Genomic DNA, 25,135 nt, shown 5'->3' on the forward strand with positions numbered 1-25,135 from the left:
TGACTATCATCCTGATTCTTTCATGAGGAGTAAAGGAACAAGTTGATGAACAACCATATCCAGATGTCCTCTGTAATCAGACAAATCTAGTTACTGGAACAACACAATGCCTGGAATTATCTCTGCTGCATTCATTTGATTATTCTTCATCTAATCAAATGACCTTGCAATAGCCTACAATTTATAATTGTTTTATTTATTGCTATCTTGGTAATTGCAGCCATTGAGAAAGATTGAGGTAGACAGTTGTGTATCAGAATGGTCTACTCTTGGCTTTCCCCCAATGGATATATATATATTTCTCTTATCATTTAATAGGCTATTTTTAGCATAAATTATTAGCCAATTAGGCTTCATATTATAGCCTTGGGGTCACGAATGACCTTCTGCCATTGAGTGGATGGTCAGGGGGTCTGAACCATAGTGATAAATCATTTGTACACTGCAAATTGACCGGAAGAATCCCAAACAGATATCATTTCACACCTTCACATTGGGATGTGATCACACATGCCTCTATGCGTGGGAACACTCAGGAACAGATATCCTAAATGAAAATCAATTTGAGCTGATATTATGGTGATTTCACAGTCCAACAACGAAAAGTATCATAAAATAAACACACAAACATAAGGTTTCGTTGGTGACCTCTTGTCTCTCGGCAGTCAGGTCCGAAAAGGGTGAGGGGTTAACAACAAGAGAGTCGATTGGTAGCTGACCAACGAAAATAAACGTTCGGAGGAGACGGTGTGCTCTGTCTATCAGTATACACCGTGCCTCATAAGCACCCAGTAGGCGAGTGACAAACCGTGCGCTCACACTTTGCCATCCAGCCAGATACAGAGAAGCAATGGGAGACGATAACTGAGGCAACCACAAAGAGATATACACTGAGACCGACTATGGCTGTGGACGGTAAGAGCGCTGTTTTATTTATGAAACGACTCATTTGAATCGTTGGTATATCTTTTGTAAAATAGAGGTAAGGGTATTTGTAACCGTCTATTTTTATTAAGCATTAGGTTACACCGGGGGCTTCTATCCCTCCCAGACCTGTGGTGGGGGTTCTCTTGTCAACATCAATAACAACATATTTACTTACTTAGCTTATTAGGGTGAATTTATGAGGACGTCAATAAATGGGGGACTTGTAAGATATTCTCTTGTTCTTTGTAAATGTTGCATAAGGATCAACATCCGTAGAGGATAAATAAGGTGGGACATTTCTAGGAAGTTTGAACTGGTATTTCTGTAGTTAATCACTCACATATTGCGTTTTGTTTCAGTAGCCTCAGTCCTTGAAGTTATCTTTCATAAGAACCTTGACTGGGGTGGGTATAATTTGTGGAACGTTCCAACAGGAATCTTTGCCAACAAACAACGGTTGCCAACAAACAACGCATACAAAGTAGCATGATCAATTCACCTAGCTGCCGAATAGGCATCTAGGTGAGTGAAAAACTTAATGAAATAGCCCACCCACTACCAGGTATCTTATTCTGCCGCTATACAACTTTGTATGTGTTGTTTGTTGGAAACCTTGTTATTTAAGATGTTTTTGGAACAGATTCCTGTTGGAACGTAACATAAATTATACCCACCCCTTGACTGTGTCCTATTGGGTTTTGGTGGGTGGACTTCACTGCATTAAAATACGCATTTCTGGGATGAAAATTACAGATGACTTTCCCACAGACAGACAGAGTCTGTCTCGGAGTTACTGACACTGTGTCACACATACAGGGCTTCTGCACACCCCACGTGTGTTGGGGAATTGAACAGGGCCCGGTTTCCCGATAGCTATGGAATTTAGGTTTAGGACTGTTTTTGACATCTTTCCTACAACGGCCGAAGTAACATGCGTTTCCCAAATCACCAGATAGAGAGAATGTTCTTCTAAGTGCGTGGTTGAGGCATGTGTCAGTACTAATAGGTCCCCGAAAGAAAGTCAGTTTACATTATAATCATTCCACTATACTGATGACAGATCAGCTCCTAGAAAGATATTATCACATATGGCTGCAAATATTGCGGCGGCTTGTTCTCATGTTTACTTCAGCCAGCAGATCCCACCGCTTGCTTACAGTACGCCTCTATCACACCGACAATATTTTAGCGTTTTGGTACACCAGAAGTACATTCATTTCCAGTGAAACGCTGCGTTTGCCTTACAACATTGTGTCGCAGAAGCAGTTGCGGTGCGTTCTGTGTGGTGCATTCTTTATCGAATGTTGTTTGAATGTTAAATGATGAGACAGAGGTATTGATGCGAGTAACCAGTCTTATTCAGTACATCACAATACATCCGGGTATCTCAAGCACACCGGTAAAACACATGAGTTGCAGTAATGAACATTTACCAACAGATGGCATCACTGTGCCATCTTACACCCATAACATCTTCCCTTTAATAAAATAGGACAGGAGGTGTCAATTCACTAACAAAACAAACCTAGTAATAATTTCCAACATGAACAGTTTAGTATTTTTTTATTTTATTTTATTTTTCTCAGGTAACAACAACACATTTTGATATTCTCTTCACTTTTATCTCTGTCTGTCAACAATCCCTGATGGGAAACCTACAGATTAAGTCTTTTTGGTGGCTGGGACAGACGCCCGCAGTGTGAAAAGACAGGGGGCTTGCCTGCAAGGCGTATCACCTGACTGTCTAAGGGGAGAATTGATGGGCGAGGGAGCGGCCGACCTGTGATCCCCTGGCTCTTCGCCCAGTGCCTCAGTCCCAATGTGACTTGCAGGGATTCCGTCTTTTGTCATGCGACCCCTTTGACCATCGGGGTTCTGAGTAGGTGCTGGCTCAGCAATCCGAAGATCAACCCTGGTACGACGGTACAGTGATCCATTCACTTCTACCAAGTAGGAGCGTGGTGCCACTTTCTGTACACAGGATCCGAGTCTCCAGAGGCCTGTCCGGTCCCCTGGTAGTGGCTTCATTGGCACCGTTTCACCCACCCTGAGCTCAGGTAAGTCTTTTGCTGATTAGTCGTAGATGAACTTGGAGACCTGTCTTCTGTGACGTAGCTTCACCAGCACGTCTGTCACCACACATGGCTCCAGGAGAGTGCTGGCTACTGGCAGAGCTGCTTTTAAGCGTCGTGCTATGAGGCGCTGGGCCGGGCTGCTATCCATGCCTTCTGTCGGGGTATTGCGCCACTGCAGGATTGCTTACCAGGCATCTTTGCCCTCTCGCAGAGCCTTTTTGCAGAGGTTCTTTGCGATTTTTACTGCGGACTCTGCCTTCCCATTAGCTTTTGGGTGTCGTGGTGATGAAGTGACGTGCTCGAATTCCCATCCTGCAGCAAATTTTCGGAACTCAACTCCGGAGAATTGGGGTCCATTGTCTGAAATTACACTATCTGGCTGGCCATAGCGGGCAAACTGAGCCTTGCAGCGTTTGATCGTTGTCTCTGCTGAGAGGTCGGGGAGGAGGTCAATCTCCCAAAAGTCTGAGTAATGATCGACTACCAGCAGAAAGTCTTTGTCACTGTGCTGGAAGAGATCTAGACTTACTATCTGCCAGGGGCGCATCGGTAGCTCGTGGGACATCATCGTCTCTCTCTGTTACTCAATGGCATATTCATTGCAGACTGTGCATTTACTGACATAGTCTTTGATTTCACTCTGCATTCCTAGCCAATACAGTGTGTCACGTGCTTGTCTGTAACAGACCTCACCTCCTATGTGACTTGAGTGCACACGCGCCAACATCTCAGGGCGCAGAGACCGGGGAATAACGACTCTCTGATCCTTGAATATTACTCCGTTTTGAACACTGAGCTCCTCTTTGACTGGCCAATATCCTCTGACGGCTAAAGCAGTTTCTTCCCTGCAGTCGGGCCAGCCCATCAGAATCACAGACCTCAATGCCTGGAGTTGCTCGTCCCTGTCTGCGTGCTGTCTGATTTGTATAAGGCGCTGGTCCGTAACATTGAGGTAGTCAGCCTGGTTGATGTCTTCAACATCCACTTGCTCTGTTTGTAAGCTGCACACTGCGTGTTGTTCATGCATGGAGCGTGTGTGAGTGCCTGATGCAGTAGCCCTGCTGAGTGTGTCACTTACATACATCTCCGGCCCTGGCTTATACACCACCTTGAGGTTGTAGTTTTGTAGGGCCAGTAGCATGCTCTGCAGTCGTTTTGGGGCATTCAGGAGAGGCTTGCTGGATATAGCAATAAGGGGCTTGTGATCTGTCTCTGCGGTAATATTGTCGCGCCCGTACAGGTAGTGGTGGAAGCGTTGGCATGCAAACACAATGCTGAGGCACTCCTTCTCTATTACAGGTCGCCCGATTAATCGGAATGGCTGATTAATTAGGGCCGATTTCAAGTTCTCATAACAATCGGAAATCGGTATTTTTGGACATTGATTAGCCTTTTTTTTTTTTTTTTTTTACACCTTTATTTAACTGTTTAACTAGGCAAGTCAGTTAAGAACACATTGTTATTTTCAATGACGGCCAGGAACGGTGGGTTAACTGCCTAGTTCAGGGGCAGAAAGACAGATTTTCACCTTGTCAGCTCGGGGGATCCAATCTTGCAACCTTACAGTTAACTAGTCCAATACAATAACGACCTGCCTCTCTCTCATTGCTCTCCACAAGGAGACTGCCTGTTACGCAAATGCAGTACACCAAGGTAAGTTGCTAGCTAGCATTAAACTTATCTTATAAAAAAACAATCAATCATAATCACTAGTTAACTACACATGGTTGATGATATTACTAGATATTATCTAGCGTGTCCTGCATTGCATATAATCTGACTGAGCATACAAGCATACAAGTATCTAAGCGACTGAGCGGTGGTAGGCAGAAGCAGGCTCATAAACATTCATTCAAACAGCACTTTTGTGCGCTTTGCCAGCAGCTCTTCGTTGTGCGTCAAGCATTGCGCTATTTATGACTTCAAACCTATCAACTCCCGAGATGAGGCTGGTGTAACCGAAGTGAAATGGCTGGCTAGTTAGCTCGCACTAATAGGGTTTTAAACTTCACTTGCTCTGAGCCTTGGGGTGGTTGTTTCCCTTGCTCTGTATGGGTAATGCTTCGATTTGGTGGCTGTTGTCATTGTGTTGCTGGTTCGAGCCCAGGGAGGAGCGAGGAGAGGGACTTAAGCTGTACTGTTACACTGGCAATACTAAAGTGCCTATGAGAACATCCAATAGTTAAAGGTTAATGAAATACAAATGGTATAAAGGGAAATAAAACTTCTTACCTCTGAATATTGAAGACTCATGTTAAAAGGAACCACCAGCTTTCATATGTTCTCATGTTCTGAACAAGGAACTGAAACGTTAGCTTTCTTACATAGCACATATTGCACTTTCACTTTCTTCTCCAACACTTTGTTTTTGCATTATTTAAACCAATTTGAACATTTCATTATCTACTTGAGGCTAAATTGATGTTATTGATGTATTATATTATGTTAAAATAAGTATTAATTCAGTTTTGTTGTAATTGTCATTATTACAAATACATAATTTAAAAAAATCTGACGATTAATCGATATCGGCTTTTTTGGCCGGTATGGTATCGGTGTTGAAAAATCATAATCGGTCGACCTCTATTCTCTATCTGGGCATAGTTCGGCTCTGTTGGGGTGAGTGCCCTAGAGGCGAATGCCACAGGCTGGCCCTCCTGCATGAGGCAACAGCCAAGTCCATACTGGCTTGAGTCACTCTGAATCGTGACAGGTTTTGACACATTGTAGTATCGCAGTACAGGTGTCTGGGTGACCAGTTGTTTTATTTCCCTCACCGCTGCGTCATGTTTTGGGAGCCAAAGCCAGATGGTGTCCTTGTCCATGAGCCTCCTCAGTGGCTCACACACCTCAGAGAGCCGCGGTAGGAATTTGGCCAGGTAGGTGACGAATCCGACGAAGCGCTGCACTGCCTTCACGTCAGATGGGTGGGGCATTTCCAAGACAGCCTTCACTTTTTTAGGATCCGCCTTCAATCCGGTGGAGGACAAGATGTGCCCATGAAAGCAGACCTCTGGTAATTTAAACTGAAGCTTGTTTATGCTTAGCCTTAGCTTGACCTGTCTGCATCTGACCATCAGGGCCAGCAGCTTGGCGTCATGGTCACATTCTGCCTCCTCATCACTGTCCCCACAGCCCACTACGAGGATGTCATCTACTATGGGTTCCACGCCACTGAGTCCCATCAACAGCTCATGCTGTTTCCGCTGATACACCTCTGGAGCCACAGAGACACCAAACGGAAGCTTCAACCACCTCTTCCTGCCCCAGGTGTCCAAAAGGTGGTCATGTAGCTGCTGGGCTCGTCAAGCTTGCACTGCAGGAAGGCATCTCTGGCATGGAACTGACTCGACCGGTGCGTTGAAGAAATCATATTACTTGCTTAGGAGTGTCTCCTTGCTCAGGGGCCCAGCCTGGACTTTGTCTATAATGATAAGATCAGCTGGGATGGTGAAGTTAATGAGCCCAAGGCGCTCGCATGTAGAACCTGACAGTAATGGCTGTTGACTAGCCTCAACTATTTCAAACTCAAGGGTGTGTTTCTGGCCACGTAAAACACACTGTCACAAACAGGCCTAAAGAGGTCATGAACTGGCCTGAATACAGTTTCAGCTTGGTGCTACTCTGTGTGAGTTTGTCTCTGTGCGCGGGCCTCACTTTGTCTTTAAGGCTCATAACGTTGCATGTGGCCCCTGAATCTAGCTGGCATTGCTGTGGTTTATTATTAAGTAGCAGAGTGACAAACCACTTTTGTTGGCTGAAGTTGGCTGAAGTATTAGCATTAGCTGTGCCAAAGGGGAATTTCTTTACTGGCTGCCTGAATGTAGCATTGACATTGTCCATATGTTGCCTTTCTAGCTCCATGGACCTTATCCGTATATCAGTAAGCTCTGCTGCATGGCATGTCGCCACTGCCAAGACCAGCGTCAGGTCACGTTCTCTCAGCAAACGTCTGAGGGTGTCCTCATCAGTTATGCCAAGCACAATCTGATCTCTGATCAGTTAATCTCTTAAAGCACCATAGTCACATGTAGCTGCCTTTTCCCTTAACCTAGTGACAAAGCTGTCAATGGACTCCCCATCCTCCTGTTTGGAACGACCGAAAACATAACGCTCGTAGATGACGTTCTTTGCTGGTGTAAAGTAACGTTCAAGAGCATCAAGAATAGCTATAGCGTTACCTTGCTGAGCTGCTGTTAGGTTCAGGTTGTGTTTGTATACGTGTCGGCATTCAGTTCCCATTATAGTCCTCAAGGTGGCAGCCACTACCTCATCGTCCTTTTCCAGAAGTCCCGTTGCTGGCGCAGAGTCCTCCCATTCACCTCGAAACGTATCCCAGTTCGTGCTCCAATCCCCGCTGAGCTTCACAACGGCGGGAGGGGGAATGTTCGCTGCCATGTCGAACCGGTGCTAACAACACTGAAGCTAACTAGCAAACTCACTCTAGCTAAGGTCAATTCCGGCTAAATTTTACTCAAATAAGCATTTGTTTGGTAAACCAGAACAGTTGACTGTAATTTGCGGAAAGCACGGTTAGTTATCCGACTCTGACACCATGTTTGAATGTTAAATGACGAGACAGAGGCATTGATGCGAGTCTTGTTCTATGTGGATGGCTGATCTTGTTCATCTCTTCATGTGGATGGCTGATCTTGTTCCTCTCTTTATGTGGATGGCTGATCTTGTTCCTCTCTTTATGTGGATGGCTGATCTTGTTCCTCTCTTTATGTGGATGGTTGATCTTGTTTGTCTCTATGTGGATGGCCTATCTTGTCCGATGACTGCTCTTTATGTGGATGGCTGATCTTGTCCGTCTCTTTATGTGGATGGCTGATCTTGTCCGTCTCTTTATGTGGATGGCTGATCTTGTCCGTCTCTTTATGTGGATGGCTGATCTTGTCCGTCTCTTTATGTGGATGGCTGATCTTGTCCGTCTCTTTATGTGGATGGCTGATCTTGTCCGTCTCTTTATGTGGATGGCTGATCTTGTCCGTCTCTTTATGTGGATGGCTGATCTTGTCCGTCTCTTTATGTGGATGGCTGATCTTGTCCGTCTCTTTATGTGGATGGCTGATCTTGTCCGTCTCTTTATGTGGATGGCTGATCTTGTCCGTCTCTTTATGTGGATGGCTGATCTTGTCCGTCTCTTTATGTGGATGGCTGATCTTGTCCGTCTCTTTATGTGGATGGCTGATCTTGTTCCTCTCTTTATGTGGATGGCTGATCTTGTCCGTCTCTTTATGTGGATGGCTGATCTTGTCCGTCTCTTTATGTGGATTGCTGATCTTGTCCGTCTCTTTATGTGGATGGCTGATCTTGTCCGTCTCTTTATGTGGATGGCTGATCTTGTCCGTCTCTTTATGTGGATGGCTGATCTTGTCCGTCTCTTTATGTGGATGGCTGATCTTGTTCCTCTCTTTATGTGGATGGTTGATCTTGTTTGTCTCTATGTGGATGGCCTACTTGTCCGTCTCTTTATGTGGATGGCTGATCTTGTCCGTCTCTTTATGTGGATGGCTGATCTTGTCCGTCTCTTTATGTGGATGGCTGATCTTGTTCGTCTCTTTATGTGGATGGCTGATCTTGTGCATCACTTTATGTGGATTGCTGATCTTGTGCATCACTTTATGTGGATGGCTGATCTTGTGCATCACTTTATGTGGATGGCTGATCTTGTGCATCTCTTTATGTGGATGGCTGATCTTGTTCCTCTCTTTATGTGGATGGCTGATCTTGTTCGTCTCTTTATGTGGATGGCTGATCTTGTTCCTCTCTTTATGTGGATGACTGCTCTTGTTCATCTGGATGGCTGATCTTGTTCGTCTCTTCATGTGGATGGCTGATCTTGTTCGTCTGGATGGCTGATCTTGTTCCTCTCTTCATGTGGATGGCTGATCTTGTTCCTCTCTTTATGTGGATGACTGCTCTTGTTCATCTGGATGGCTGATCTTGTTCGTCTCTTCATGTGGATGGCTGATCTTGTTCGTCTGGATGGCTGATCTTGTTCCTCTCTTCATGTGGATGGCTGATCTTGTTCCTCTCTTTATGTGGATGGCTGATCTTGTTCCTCTCTTTATGTGGATGGCTGATCTTGTTCCTCTCTTTATGTGGATGGCTGATCTTGTTTGTCTGGATGGCTGATCTTGTGCGTCTCTTTATGTGGATGGCTGATCTTGTTCCTCTCTTTATGTGGATGGCTGATCTTGTTCCTCTCTTTATGTGGATGGCTGATCTTGTCCATCTCTTTATGTGGATGGCTGATCTTGTTCCTCTCTTTATGTGGATGGCTGATCTTGTTCGTCTCTTTATGTGGATGGCTGATCTTGTTCCTCTCTTTATGTGGATGGCTGATCTTGTTCCTCTCTTTATGTGGATGGCTGATCTTGCTCCTCTCTTTATGTGGATGGCTGATCTTGCTCCTCTCTTTATGTGGATGGCTGATCTTGTGCGTCTCTTTATGTGGATGGCTGATCTTGTTCCTCTCTTTATGTGGATGGCTGATCTTGTTCCTCTCTTTATGTGGATGGCTGATCTTGTTCCTCTCTTCCGGCGCCGACAGAGATGGCCGCCTCGCTTCGCGTTCCTAGGAAACTAAGCAGTTTTTTGTTTTTTTACGTGTTATTTCTTACACTAGTACCCCAGGTCATCTTAGGTTTCATTACATACAGCCGAGAAGAACTACTGAATATAAGATCAGCGTCAACTCACCATCAGTACGACCAAGAATATGTTTTTCGCGATGCGGATCCTGTGTTCTGCCTTACAACCAGTGTAACGGAGCGGATTCCATGCAGCGACCCAAAAAAACGACTCAGAAAAAGAGGGAAACGAAGCGGTCTTCTGGTCAGACTCCGGAGACGGGCACATCGTGCACCACTCCCTAGCATTCTTCTTGCCAATGTCCAGTCTCTTGACAACAAGGTTGATGAAATCCGAGCAAGGGTAGCATTCCAGAGGGACATCAGAGACTGTAACGTTCTCTGCTTCACGGAAACATGGCTCACTGAGAGACGCTATCCGAGGCGGTGCAGCCAACGGGTTTCTCCACGCATCGCGCCGACAGAAACGAACATCTTTCTGGTAAGAAGAGGGGCGGGGGCGTATGCCTTATGGCCAACGTGACATGGTGTGATGAAAGAAACATACAGGAACTCAAATCCTTCTGTTCACCTGATTTAGAATTCCTCACAATCAAATGTAGACCGCATTATCTACCAAGAGAATTCTCTTCGATTATAATCACAGCCGTATATATTCCCCCAAGCAGACACATCGATGGCTCTGAATGAACTTTATTTAACTCTCTGCAAACTGGAAACGATTTATCCGGAGGCTGCATTCATTGTAGCTGGGGATTTTAACAAGGCTAATCTGAAAACAAGACTCCCTAAATTTTATCAGCATATCGATTGCGCAACCAGGGGTGGAAAGACCCTGAATCATTGTTACTCTAACTTCCGCAACGCATATAAGGCCCTGCCCCGCCCCCTTTCGGAAAAGCTGACCACGACTCCATTTTGTTGATCCCTGCCTACAGACAGAAACTAAAACAAGAAGCTCCCACGCTGAGGTCTGTCCAACGCTGGTCCGACCAAGCTGACTCCACACTCCAAGACTGCTTCCATCACGTGGACTGGGAGATGTTTCGTATTGCGTCAGACAACAACATTGACGAATACGCTGATTCGGTGTGCGAGTTCATTAGAACGTGCGTTGAAGATGTCGTTCCCATAGCAACGATTAAAACATTCCCTAACCAGAAACCGTGGATTGATGGCAGCATTCGTGTGGAACTGAAGGCGCGAACCACTGCTTTTAATCAGGGCAAGGTGTCTGGTGACATGACTGAATACAAACAGTGCAGCTATTCCCTCCGCAAGGCTATCAAACAAGCTAATCGCAAGTACAGAGACAAAGTAGAATCTCAATTCAACGGCTCAGACACAAGAGGCATGTGGCAGGGTCTACAGTCAATCACGGACTACAGGAAGAAACCCAGCCCAGTCACGGACCAGGATGTCTTGCTCCCAGGCAGACTAAATAACTTTTTTGCCCGCTTTGAGGACAATACAGTGCCACTGACACGGCCTGCAACGAAAACATGCGGTCTCTCCTTCACTGCAGCCGAAGTGAGTAAGACATTTAGACGTGTTAACCCTCGCAAGGCTGCAGGCCCAGACGGCATCCCCAGCCGCGCCCTCAGAGCATGCGCAGACCAGCTGGCCGGTGTGTTTACGGACATATTCAATCAATCCCTATACCAGTCTGCTGTTCCCACATGCTTCAAGAGGGCCACCATTGTTCCTGTTCCCAAGAAAGCTAAGGTAACTGAGCTAAACGACTACCGCCCGTAGCACTCACATCCGTCATCATGAAGTGCTTTGAGAGACTAGTCAAGGACCATATCACCTCCACCCTACCTGACACCCTTGACCCACTCCAATTTGCTTACCGCCCAAATAGGTCCACAGACGATGCAATCTCAACCACACTGCACACTGCCCTAACCCATCTGGACAAGAGGAATACCTATGTGAGAATGCTGTTCATCGACTACAGCTCGGCATTCAACACCATAGTACCCTCCAAGCTCGTCATCAAGCTCGAGACCCTGGGTCTCGACCCCGCCCCTGTGCAACTGGGTACTGGACTTCCTGACGGGCCGCCCCCAGGTGGTGAGGGTAGGCAACAACATCTCCTCCCCGCTGATCCTCAACACTGGGGCCCCACAAGGGTGCGTTCTGAGCCCTCTCCTGTACTCCCTGTTCACCCACGACTGCGTGGCCATGCACGCCTCCAACTCAATCATCAAGTTTGCGGACGACACAACAGTGGTAGGCTTGATTACCAATAATGACGAGACGGCCTACAGGGAGGAGGTGAGGGACCTCGGAGTGTGGTGTCAGGAAAATAACCTCACACTCAACGTCAACAAAACTAAGGAGATGATTGTGGACTTCAGGAAACAGCAGAGGGAACACCCCCATCCACATCGATGGAACAGTAGTGGAGAGGGTAGCAAGTTTTAAGTTCCTCGGCATACACATCACAGACAAACTGAATTGGTCCACTCACACAGACAGCATCGTGAGGAAGGCGCAGCAGCGCCTCTTCAACCTCAGGAGGCTGAAGAAATTCAGCTTGTCACCAAAAGCACTCACAAACTTCTACAGATGCACAATCGAGAGCATCCTGGCGGGCTGTATCACCGCCTGGTATGGCAACTGCACCGCCCTCAACCGTAAGGCTCTCCAGAGGGTAGTGAGGTCTGCACAACGCATCACCGGGGGCAAACTACCTGCCCTCCAGGACACCTACACCACCCGATGCTACAGGAAGGCCATAAAGATCATCAAGGACATCAACCACCCGAGCCACTGCCTGTTCACCCCGCTGTCATCCAGAAGGCGAGGTCAGTACAGGTGCATCAAAGCTGGGACCGAGAGACTGAAAAACAGCTTCTATCTCAAGGCCATCAGACTGTTAAACAGCCACCACTAACATTGAGTGGCTACTGCCAACACACTGTCAATGACACTGACTCTACTCCAGCCACTTTAATCATGGGAATTGATGGGAAATGATGTAAATATATCACTTGCCACTTTAAACAATGCTACCTTATATAATGTTATTTACCCTATATTATTCATCTCATATGCATACGTAGATACTGTACTCTATATCATCGACTGCATCCTTATGTAATACATGTATCACTAGCCACTTTAACTACGCCACTTGGTTTACATACTCATCTCATATGTATATACTGTACTCGATATCATCTACTGTATCTTGCCTATGCTGCTCTGTACCATCACTCATTCATATATCCTTATGTACATATTCTTTATCCCCTTACACTGTGTATAAGACAGTAGTTTTTTTGGAATTGTTAGTTAGATTACGTGTTCGTTATTACTGCATTGTCGGAACTAGAAGCACAAGCATTTCGCTACACTCGCATTAACATCTGCTAACCATGTGTATGTGACAAATAAAATTTGACAAATAAAATTTGATTTGATTTCTTTATGTGGATGGCTGATCTTGTTCCTCTCTTTAGGTCGATGGCTGATCTTGTTCCTCTCTTTAGGTGGATGGCTGATCTTGCTCCTCTCTTTATGTGGATGGCTGATCTTGTGCGTCTCTTTATGTGGATGGCTGATCTTGTGCGTCTCTTTATGTGGATGGCTGATCTTGCTCCTCTCTTTAGGTGGATGGCTGATCTTGCTCCTCTCTTTATGTGGATGGCTGATCTTGCTCCTCTCTATGTGGATGACTGATCTTGTTCGTCTCTTTATGTGAATGACTGATCTTGTTCCTCTCTTCATGTGGATGGCTGATCTTGCTCCTCTCTTTATGTGGATGGCTGATCTTGCTCCTCTCTTTATGTGGATGGCTGATCTTGTTCCTCTCTTTATGTGGATGGCTGATCTTGTTCCTCTCTTTATGTGGATGGCTGATCTTGTTCGTCTCTTTATGTGAATGACTTATCTTGTTCGTCTCTTTATGTGAATGACTGATCTTGCTCCTCTCTTTATGTGGATGGCTGATCTTGTTCCTCTCTTATGTGGATGGCTGATCTTGTTCCTCTCTTCATGTGGATGGCTGATCTTGTTCCTCTCTTCATGTGGATGGCTGATCTTGTTCCTCTCTTTATGCGAATGGCTGATCTTGTTCATCTCTTTATGTGGATGGCTGATCTTGTTCCTCTCTTTAGGTGGATGGCTGATCTTGCTCCTCTCTTTATGTGGATGGCTGATCTTGTGCGTCTCTTTAACATTGATGGCTGATCTTGTGCGTCTCTTTATGTGGATGGCTGATCTTGTTCGTCTGGATTGCTGATCTTGTTCGTCTCATTATGTGGATGGCTGATCTTGTTCCTCTGTTTATGTGGATGGCTGATCTTGTTCCTCTCTTTATGTGGATGGCTGATCTTGTTCCTCTCTTTAGGTGGATGGCTGATCTTGTTCCTCTCTTTATGTGGATGGCTGATCTTGTTCCTCTCTTTATGTGGATGGCTGATCTTGTTCCTCTGTTTAGGTGGATGGCTGATCTTGTTCCTCTGTTTATGTGGATGGCTGATCTTGTGCGTCTCTTTATGTGGATGGCTGATCTTGTTCGTCTGGATTGCTGATCTTGTTCGTCTCTTTATGTGGATGGCTGATCTTGTTCCTCTCTTTATTATGGATGGCTGATCTTGTTCCTCTGTTTAGGTGGATGGCTGATCTTGTGCGTCTCTTTATGTGGATGGCTGATCTTGTTCGTCTGGATTGCTGATCTTGTTCGTCTCTTTATGTGGATGGCTGATCTTGTTCCTCTGTTTATGTGGATGGCTGATCTTGTTCCTCTCTTTATGTGGATGGCTGATCTTGTTCCTCTTTTTATGTGGATGGCTGATCTTGTGCGTCTCTTTATGTGGATGGCTGATCTTGTTCGTCTGGATTGCTGATCTTGTTCGTCTCTTTATGTGAATGACTGATCTTGTGCGAATGTTTCTCTCACACCCGCTCCCTTGATTTAGCTACACTGTAAAGCATATTGTGCCCCTTTTACTTGTAGGTAACTATTTGCATCAGCTTCTTTAGTAAATCCAACAAGGATGATCTTTTAAGTATAATAGACTTCGCTTTTAGTGTATTACAAACTCAGATACATGAACACCTAACTGGATCTCAAAACTTTCATTCAACATTCATTTTAACAGGTTCAGAACAATAAAACATTTTTCTACCTGCTTAAGTCCTTCAAGTCCCAGAACTAATGATATAAGTTTTATATACTTCATGTAATCAGTTACAGAACTGATTACCTGCTTAAGTCCTTCAAGTCCTAGAACTAATATTATACGTTTTATATACTTAATGTAATCAGTTACAGAACTAATATTGTACTTTTAATTTGCTGATTTTACTCAATATTGTAATTGATATTCTATGTTTTATCTACAAATGGAATATGCAAAAAGAAACAACAGTATTCAACGTCAAACTTCTACACCTTTATATTGAATAAAATAAATGTTTATAATTTTATAATTTTTTCCAACTTCAATCTCAAATTGTCCCTTAAACCCTACTGCGTAGGCATTTGTGGAGAGCTCATTATTTTTTGTAATCTGTAAGCATTCTGGGTATAACTACACTTGCCTCCTTAGGTAAAGTTACATCGGGATAGCTTGCACCTGACTACAAATCATTTCAGATCTTCACAACTGCATAAGGTTTATGTGATAGTTTGGGATTAGCACTTTGAGCTCCCATTTTGTACAGTTTGGCAAGAATTCTCTAGTGGTCTCTGTGCCCCTTAACAACAAAGCGATATTTTTACAGTACTGTAAATTAATGATGGGTCTTTAAAGACTTTACACAAAGCACAATATGAACTTTAGCTCAAATACCTAATTCAAACTGTTTTAGATGAATCAAAACATGGATTTTCAAAACATACATTGCTCATATTGTTACAAAATCTTTGCCAAATTGTCCCTTTAACCCAACTCCATACGCACTAGTGAAGCCCATACGGACATATTATTAGTTTGACAGGTCTAAGCATTCTGGGTATAATTCTGGGTAGAGTTACATACAGATAGCTTGCACCTGACTAATAATCCTGACAGATATCCACTAGTGCATATGGAGTAAGTTTTAAGGCAAAGCTGTTCTTTTAAACAGGAATGGACCATGTCTCTTATGACTTCACCTGACAAAGAGCGTCATGTAAACTGTAGCTCCTATACCACCCAGCAACCAGCTTTTCAGCTTACTGAGTAGTGTTTAGACCACAGTTTGGGAGTGGCCCTTTGACAGTTCTCATAGATATCTTTAGATACAGTATCTCTGAAAACAAGTAACTTCATCTTTATAGCTTGGACCTGTAGGGAGGTCCTGAGATCATCAAGTTTAAAGAATACTTTTTGGAACACCTCAAAGGTATATTTCAGTTATATGGGGTACCTCAGATTCAAGCCATAGATGAGGTCCATAAACAAGGTACATGACTGTAGCACTGAAAATACCAGCCAGGACCTCTGCTCCTTCGTTGCAGATCCCATGCTCTATATTCTGGTGCAGATCCTTCACAGTGAACACCTTCATCACATGCTGAACGAGGTCCTTTCGTATCATGGTGTCATCAGCATCCTGAGTGAAAAAATTAAGAAATAACAGACTAGGCTACTAGATTAACTGTGCAATTTGAGAGAAAAGAGAGGGAAAGGAAGGAATATATCTCAAATAAAAACCTTTACCTTGTATTCTGTGATAAGTTCTTCAACCCTCTCACCGAGGTATATGATCAGGGCACGGATCTCTTCTTTCCTGGCTGGTGTTGCACTGTAATATGTTATACAAATTAAATTAAATACATACAGTATAACCTATATACCATTGTGAAGGTGTTACTGTGCATACAGTATAACCTATATATCATTGTGAAGGTGTTACTGTGCATACAGTATCACCTATATACCATTGTGAAGGTGTTACTGTGCATACAGTATAACCTATATACCATTGTGAAGGTGTTACTGTGCATACAGTATAACCTATATATCATTGTGAAGGTGTTACTGTGCATACAGTATCACCTATATACCATTGTGAAGGTGTTACTGTGCATACAGTATAACCTATATACCATTGTGAAGGTGTTACTGTGCATACAGTATAACCTATATATCATTGTGAAGGTGTTACTGTGCATACAGTATAACCTATATACCATTGTGAAGGTGTTACTGTGCATACAGTATCACCTATATATCATTGTGAAGGTGTTACTGTGCATACAGTATAACCTATATACCATTGTGAAGGTGTTACTGTGCATACAGTATAACCTATATACCATTGTGAAGGTGTTACTGTGCATACAGTATAACCTATATACCATTGTGAAGGTGTTACTGTGCATACAGTATCACCTATATACCATTGTGAAGGTGTTACTGTGCATACAGTATAACCTATATATCATTGTGAAGGTGTTACTGTGCATACAGTATCACCTATATACCATTGTGAAGGTGTTACTGTGCATACAGTATAACCTATATACCATTGTGAAGGTGTTACTGTGCATACAGTATAACCTATATACCATTGTGAAGGTGTTACTGTGCATACAGTATAACCTATATATCATTGTGAAGGTGTTACTGTGCATACAGTATCACCTATATACCATTGTGAAGGTGTTACTGTGCATACAGTATAACCTATATATCATTGTGAAGGTGTTACTGTGCATACAGTATAACCTATATACCATTGTGAAGGTGTTACTGTGCATACAGTATAACCTATATATCATTGTGAAGGTGTTACTGTGCATACAGTATAACCTATATACCATTGTGAAGTGTTACTGTTACAGTATCACCTATATACCATTGTGAAGGTGTTACTGTGCATACAGTATAACCTATATATCATTGTGAAGGTGTTACTGTGCATACAGTATAACCTATATACCATTGTGAAGGTGTTACTGTGCATACAGTATAACCTATATACCATTGTGAAGGTGTTACTGTGCATACAGTATAACCTATATACCATTGTGAAGGTGTTACTGTGCATACAGTATCACCTATATACCATTGTGAAGGTGTTACTGTGCATACAGTATCACCTATATACCATTGTGAAGGTGTTACTGTGCATACACTATCACCTATATACCATTGTGAAGGTGTTACTGTGCATACAGTATCACCTATATACCATTGTGAAGGTGTTACTGTGCATACAGTATAACCTATATATCATTGTGAAGGTGTTACTGTGCATACAGTATCACCTATATACCATTGTGAAGGTGTTACTGTGCATACAGTATCACCTATATACCATTGTGAAGGTGTTACTGTGCATACAGTATCACCTATATACCATTGTGAAGGTGTTACTGTGCATACCCCGTACAGAACATTTTCTTTCCTGCATGTCCGCATATACATCACCTCTTTTTGACTTAAACAAGTCCAATAGTTTGCGTGTATTCATCCAGCTTCTGCATCAAGGTGGATTGGAGCAACATTTTCTGAACTCTTCCTTAATGCTATTGAGAAACCCCTCCCAAAGCTTGTGTAGAGTGAGAATGTTCAGACTAATCTTTTAATGCATATTTAATACTAGATTAGAATATTTTGGTCAAGACAGCACAACATATTTAAATCAATATACAGTTTTTACCTACTTTGTATTTTGTACCTGAGTGGGCTCAAACAGGGCTGGCCATCTTTCTTTGAAGTCCATCACAGAAAAGGCCTGAACGACATCTTGTCTTCGATATGACAAGGTCTTTGTCACAGTGTTGTAGTTGTCACGTATTTGTAGCTCCACTCGCTCCCTCTCCAGGGTCTCATCTGTTTCTCCAGCAGGGTGGGGTGGGAGGTAATTTACCTCTGCCTTTGGTTTTTTCATGTTCTTGGCAACGGGCCTGTCCTCTGGGGATTTCTCTTGACAGAGTTCACTTCCAGTTCTGGGCAACCAATTCCTCTCAGTTTCGATCTGTAATTTCCCATCTTGTACTTCAGGCTGGTTTGCCATCCGTACAGGTCTGAGAAGGACCCAAGCTCTTTAAGGCACGGGTACTTTTTTACCAAAGCTTCTGCAACTTGGAAAATTTGTAGACCTGATGGATAGGCTGTAAACTGGAAGATCCTTTCAGACAGTTTTTCCAGGATGTCTGATTTCACAGACAGATTGTTGAGAAGTGTTCCATCCTTCATGTGTGCTTCATTAGCTGCCTCAAGAATGAGCTCTGTATCAGTACTCAGGAACATCTGAATACGTGAATACCTAAAGAAGACGAGTTGTATTAAAATCTATGACAATGTCAGGAAAATAAAACCAAAGACTTCAGCTTTAGGTAACTAGCTAAAGAATGTAAACATCGTAATTCAAGCAGACTTGGAAGAGTAGCTTGTTATCTATCTTACTAGCCAGCCCAGTTATTTCATTCAGCTAGTTTGGCTGTTAGATTATTGACTAGATAACTACTGCACAAAGTCCACATTTGCAGTGCTGCCTTGAGCATGTTGTGAATACGTGAACAACACGAAGGTTTCTGCAAGGACCAGTGGAGCTAGATAGCTAGGTGTAGTTAACTAGCTAGCTACGTATGGTTCGTTCCTCTCTCTGCCTGGCTAGCTTTCCTAGCAGAGAAACATTCAATTGCAGGGGCACCATGTGTTCAGTTCTACTGTAATGTTTTTGCATTTTTTTTGGTAAGCTAGGTAGCTAATATGTTACATAGCTATTTTGGTTAATATAAAACTTAAATAAAAGGTTAGAAACAGCTCTAAGGTGAGTAAATGCACTGCTAACTTACTAGCTAATAGCATGCCCACCACTAGCTAACTATACAGACATCATGGCCGTTAACTAGCTAGCTTATCAATGTGCAAATATGTGACGTACTCTGGCAATATAGCTAGCTAAAGGCTTTTCATACTTGAAGAATATTATTTAACGTTTTCCACAAATATTTTCGACATTTCATCGAAAATGTGTGTAGAGAGATCCTACATTCCAAGTTATAATTTGGTCCTTACCTGCCCATGGCCATTCCAGAGAAGAAGACGACGTCCGTTCCAAGAACAATTGACATTCCGGACTAGATCTAGCATGTCAGTCCAACATAATAATGATAATTTGAATATCATATTTTTAAGTTCTTGGTTGTTTCTTAGAAATATTCATTCAAATTTAGTAGCATATTATCTTGGCTTTTTATTTGCAAATGCCAGTCTTTTTCAACAAATAAATTAAGTACTGTATTAAGAAATGTTAGTTAAACCAGAAAACCTATTATTTTATGTAAAACTCATGGATTTTCTTTTGCAATATTTTCTAATTTACAGTGTAGCCAGCTAACTAACAAATATATGCACTGTCAATCGAAAAACTAGCTTCCATGTCTTTGGAAGCTAGTTTTATATCTATTCTTTATATCTATTCTCACATCAACCCTCAACACTTTGATGCGCTTTGGCAATGCACACATATTTTGCAGATGTTATCGCAGGTTCAGCAAAATGCTTATGTTACTAGCTCCAACAGTGCAGTAATACCTATATATGTGTATATATATTATATATATATATATTACCGTTCAAAAGTTTGGGATCACTTTAAAATATCCTTGTTTTTGAAAGAAAAGCACATGTTTCTTTGTCCATTAAAATAACATCAAATTGATCAGAAATAGTGTAAGGTTTGTAAATGACTATCGTACCTGGAAACTGATTTAAAAACGTATTTTTTAATGGAATATCTATATAGGCATACAGAGGCCCATTGTCAGTAAACATCACTCCTGTATTCCAATGGCACGTTGTGTTAACTAATGCAAGTTTATCCTTTTAAAAGGCTAATTGATCATTAAAAAAACCTTTTGCAATTATGTTAGCACAGCTGAAAACTGTCCTGTGTCACGTTCGTCGTATACATAATGAGCGGACCAAGGCGCAGCGTGAGTAGAGTTCCACATATTTATTAAAGTGAACCTTCAAAGAATAAACTAATGTGAAGTTCGTAGCGCACATAGCACTAAACAAAACAAAACGATATCCCACAAACACAGGTGGGAAAAGGACCACACTAAGTATGATCCCCAATTAGAGGCAACAATCATCAGCTGCCTCCAATTGGGAACCATACTTACACCAACATAGAAATTCAAGGGCTCTCTATGGTCAGGTCGTGACAGTACTCCCCCCTCCCCCGCAAAGGTGCGGACTCCGACTGCAAAACCTGAAAACCAGGAGGGTGGGCACTGGAGCAGAGGTTCAGACCGCGGATCTGACCCTGAAGCCAGGCTGAACGCCGTGCCAGGACTGGGCACTGGAGCAGAGGAAGGCTCCGGCCATGGAGCGGGCCTGGACGCCGTGCCTGGACTGGCCACTGGCGCAGAGGAAGGCTCAGGCCATGGAGCTGGACTGGACGCCGTGCCTGGACTGGGCACCGGCGCAGAGGAAGGCTCCGGCCATGGAGCGGGCCTGGACGCCGTGCCTGGACTGGCCACTGGCGCAGAGGAAGGCTCAGGCCATGGAACCCCAAGGGCTCTCTATGGTCAGGGTGTGACATCCTGATTAAAGAAGCAATAAACCTGGCCTTCTTTAGACTAGTTGAATGTCTGGAGCATCAGCCTTTTTAGGTTTGATTACAGGCTTAAAAATGGCCAGAAACAAAGCACTTTCTTCTGAAACTCGTCGGTCTGTTCTTGTTCTCAGAAATTAAGACTTTTCCATGCGAGAAATTGCCAAGAAACTGAAGATCTAGTACAACGCAGTGTACTACTCCCTTTACAGAACAGCGCAAACTGGCTCTAACCAGAATAGAAAGAGGAGTGGGAGGCCCCGGTGCACAACTGAGCAAGAGGACAAGTATGTTAGGGTGTCTAGTTTGAGAAACAGACGCCTCACAAGTCGTCAACTGGCAGCTTGATTAAATAGTACCCGCAAAACACCAGTCTCAATGTCAAAAATGAAGTGATGACTCCGGGATGCTGGCCATCTAGGCTGCTGATGATAGTCCCACAGAATTTGACTGATTTCCACTGGTCTAATGTCTATTGCTCGTGTTTCTTGGCTCAAGCAAGTCTCTTTTTCTTGTTGGTGTCCTTGAAAGACCCAGCCACGTTTCATCTTCAATGCCCTTGCTGATGGAAGGAGGTTTTCACTCAAAATCTCACGATACATGGCCCCATTCATTCTTTCCTTTACACGGATCAGTCGTCCTGGTCCCTTTGCAGAAAAACAGCCCCAAAGCATGATGTTTCCACCCCCATGCTTTACAGTATGGTGTACTTTGGATGCAACTCAGCATTCTTTGTCCTTTTTTTTACCAAAAAGTTATATTTTGGTTTAATCTGACCATATGACATTCTCCCAATCTTCCACTGGATCATCCAAATGCTCTCTAGCAAACTTCAGACGGACCTGGACATGTACTGGCTTAAGCAGGGGGACACGTCTGGCACTGCAGGATTTGAGTCCCTGGCGGCGTAGTGTGTTACTGATGGTAGGCTTTGTTACTTTGGTCCCAGCTCTCTGCAGGTCATTCACTAGGTCCCCACGTGTGGTTCTGGGATTTTTGCTCACCGTTCTTGTGATCATTTTGACCCCACGGGGTGAGATCTTCTGTGGAGCCCCAGACCGAGGGAGATTATCAGTGGTCTTGTATGTCTTCCATTTCCTAATAATTGCTCCCACAGTTGATTTCTTCAAACCAAGCTGCTTACCTATTGCAGATTCAATCTTCCCAGCCTGGTGCAGGTCTAAAATTTAGTTTCTGGTGTCCTTTGACAGCTCTTTGGTCTTGGCCATAGTGGAGTTTGGAGTGTGACTGTTTGAGGTTGTGGACAGGTGTCTTTTATACTGATAACAAGTTCAAACAGGTGCCATTAATACAGGTAATGAGTGGAGGACAGAGGAGCCTCTTAAAGAAGGAGTTACAGATATGTGAGAGCCAGAAATCCTGCTTGTTTGTAGGTGACCAAATACTTATTTTCCACCATAGTTTGCAAATAAATTCATTAAAAATCCTCCATGTCTCATTTTGTCAGTCATAGTTGAAGTGTACCTATGATGAAAATTACAGGCCTCTCATCTTTTTAAGTGGGAGAACTTGCACAATTGGTGGCTGACTAAATATTTTTGCCCCACTGTATATATATTAAATGGCATGAACAACAGTGTATTGGCAGGGCAATTGGATTAAAGCCAATATGTGGCTTATAGCTTAGTGCACAAACCTCATTGCTACAGTACTGTTTTTAATAGGTTAATTAATGTTTCAATGGCTTATGTTTTTTAAGTCATGTAAGAAATACAATCTGAGTGGTAGATTTCGGCTTGCATTGTGACTCAAAGTAATCTTGACCCTAAAGCCATGGCATTACTCTGACAGTGTGCCTCTGTATCTTTAATGAGTGTAACTAGTCTTGGTATAGGAAGGCTTCGTCGGCCCAGTAGTTGGTATCACAGTGTGTTTGGGTATCTCTCTGTGTGTCACTTCATTGATCCAGTCATGTGACTGATTGGCTCAGCGAGTGCTCACCTAGTTTCCAGGTCTGAGTTAAGATTAGACTGTTAGGATTAGACTTCTTTTTTGATATTTGATATCCGCCCTCATAGTTTAAGTTATGATGTCAGGTTGAATCTCCAAGGACATCTGGCCGTCACGTCATGTCTCATCACGTCATGTCTCATCACGTCATGTCTCATCACGTCATGTCTCATCACGTCATGTCTCATCACGTCATGTCTCATCACGTCATGTCTCATCACGTCATGTCTCAAATCTTGAGACTATTTTCTCAATTGAACATTTCTCCCGACTGATTCTCCATGTACAAAGCAGAACATGGTGTGTATAAAGAAGGCCCTTATCAGAGATAGAGCAGCATTGCTACCCCCCCTCCCCCATATTTCACACCACAAACCAGCCAGTGTGTGTGTGTCTGTTTTCATTCCAGGACAGGCCTGGGTAAGCCCAGAAGGCTGCAGGCAAAAGAGAGGCTGGCTGGTGTGGAGAATGCTAACTTGGAAAGGTTGTGTCCAGGGTTGTGGTAAATTCCATTTTTATTCAGTCAATTTCGAGGATGAATTGGACAGTTAGTGCAACAGTATGAACACGTTTTATGACCGGAGCTGGTAGATGTGACCTAGAGTCAGTGGCCATTCCGTAGCTATCCAATTCCAATATAATAACAAATCCACGTATTGGGTAGATCAGTCATCTGCCCTGTGTGTGCACGTGGGGAGCAGAACGAGTTTTCTCGTTTTCCCCCTTTGGTTGGCGTTGCCAGCAGGAGGCCCCACTGGCCATCTGTTGGCTTTAGAAGGCTTGTGAAATGTGATACAGGAGACTACACGGGTGTGTGTCTGAGTGTTGCAGTCTTCTTTCTGCAAATGTATGGATGGGTATGTGTTTAATGCCTTTAGTGTTAGCGACGAAATGCCACAGTTTCTGTCAAAGATGTCGTTAGTGTCACGGATTAACTCTCCATCTCTCTGGCATCGGCCCTCTAGCACAGACAATGGCATTTGTTCGGTGTGTGTGTGTATTGAGTTACATAATCTGTAACCTCTCTTTGCCCTCTCCGGAAGACCAGGTGCTTTTGCTCTCCAAGGCTGACATGGGCGAACGAGTTGCGCAGCAGTTTAAGGCACTGCATCTCAGTGCTAGAGGTGTCACTACAGACCCTGGTTCGATTCCAGGCTGTATCACAACCGCCCGTAATTGGGAGTCCCATAGGGCGGCGAACAATTGGCCAAGTGTCGTTAGGGTTTGGCTGAGGTAGGCCATCATTGTAAATAAGAATTTGTTCTAAACTGACTTGCCTAGTTAAATAAAGGTAACCAAAAAAAGACAAACTCTCGAGTCAATACTCACAAAACTGCCAGCCCAGACGGCATCCCTGGCTGCTTCCTAAGAGTGTGGGCTTGAATGGCGGGCGTCTTCTCAGACATCTTCAACTAGTCCCTGTTCCAGGCCGTCGTCTCCACTTTCTTCAAGGCACACTTGACCCACTCCAATTTGCCTACAGATCCACAGAAGATGCCATTTCCATCGCTATTCACATGGCCCTAGCAAATCTGGACAAGAGAAATACCTATATGAGAATGCTGTTCATTGACTACAGTTCAGCATTAAACGCTATTGTTCCCTCAACATCGTCATCAAGCTCAGAGCCCTGGGTCTGGACACTACCCTCTTCAACTGAATCCTGAATATCCTGACAGGCAGACCACAGGCTATATAGACCATAGGCAACAACACCTCCTCTACAGACCCGGTAAGTAAACATTTTGTTTGGTACGGTGTATACCATGTGTATCCTGTACATATGACTAATAAAACTTAAGGACACAGGGAGGAAGACCGGGAGCAGGATGAAGAGAGAGAAAGAGAACAGTGAGGGGAGGGAGTGTAAACATTTACACATCAGTCTATGCGTATGATAGGAGTGACGTGTGTTCTGAGCGGTGCAGGCAGTCTTGTGGTTAGACATTAGCTTTGTTGGGATTGGGATAATTGTCGGCAATGAGGGAGAGCTTCTCGATGTTCCGATCAGACCATCTACTCCATTTCTCTCTCATCCCCACCTTC

The 25,135-nt window shown here is 43.7% G+C and overlaps 1 protein-coding gene across 1 annotated transcript in view; it reads left to right on the forward strand.

Moving 5' to 3' along the window:
• Positions 1-805: 805 nt before the first annotated feature.
• LOC112226438 (sterile alpha motif domain-containing protein 10) overlaps positions 806-25,135 on the forward strand; it is a 161,978-nt gene continuing 137,648 nt past the window's right edge. Inside the window, exon 1 of the mRNA XM_024390820.2 lies at positions 806-915. Coding sequence (XP_024246588.2) covers positions 903-915 — 13 coding nt within the window. The 5' untranslated portion in view covers positions 806-902. The remainder of the gene's footprint in view (positions 916-25,135) is intronic.

This window comes from Oncorhynchus tshawytscha, linkage group LG28 (genome assembly GCF_018296145.1).
Source record: "Oncorhynchus tshawytscha isolate Ot180627B linkage group LG28, Otsh_v2.0, whole genome shotgun sequence".
Classification (NCBI taxonomy): Eukaryota; Metazoa; Chordata; class Actinopteri; order Salmoniformes; family Salmonidae; genus Oncorhynchus; species Oncorhynchus tshawytscha.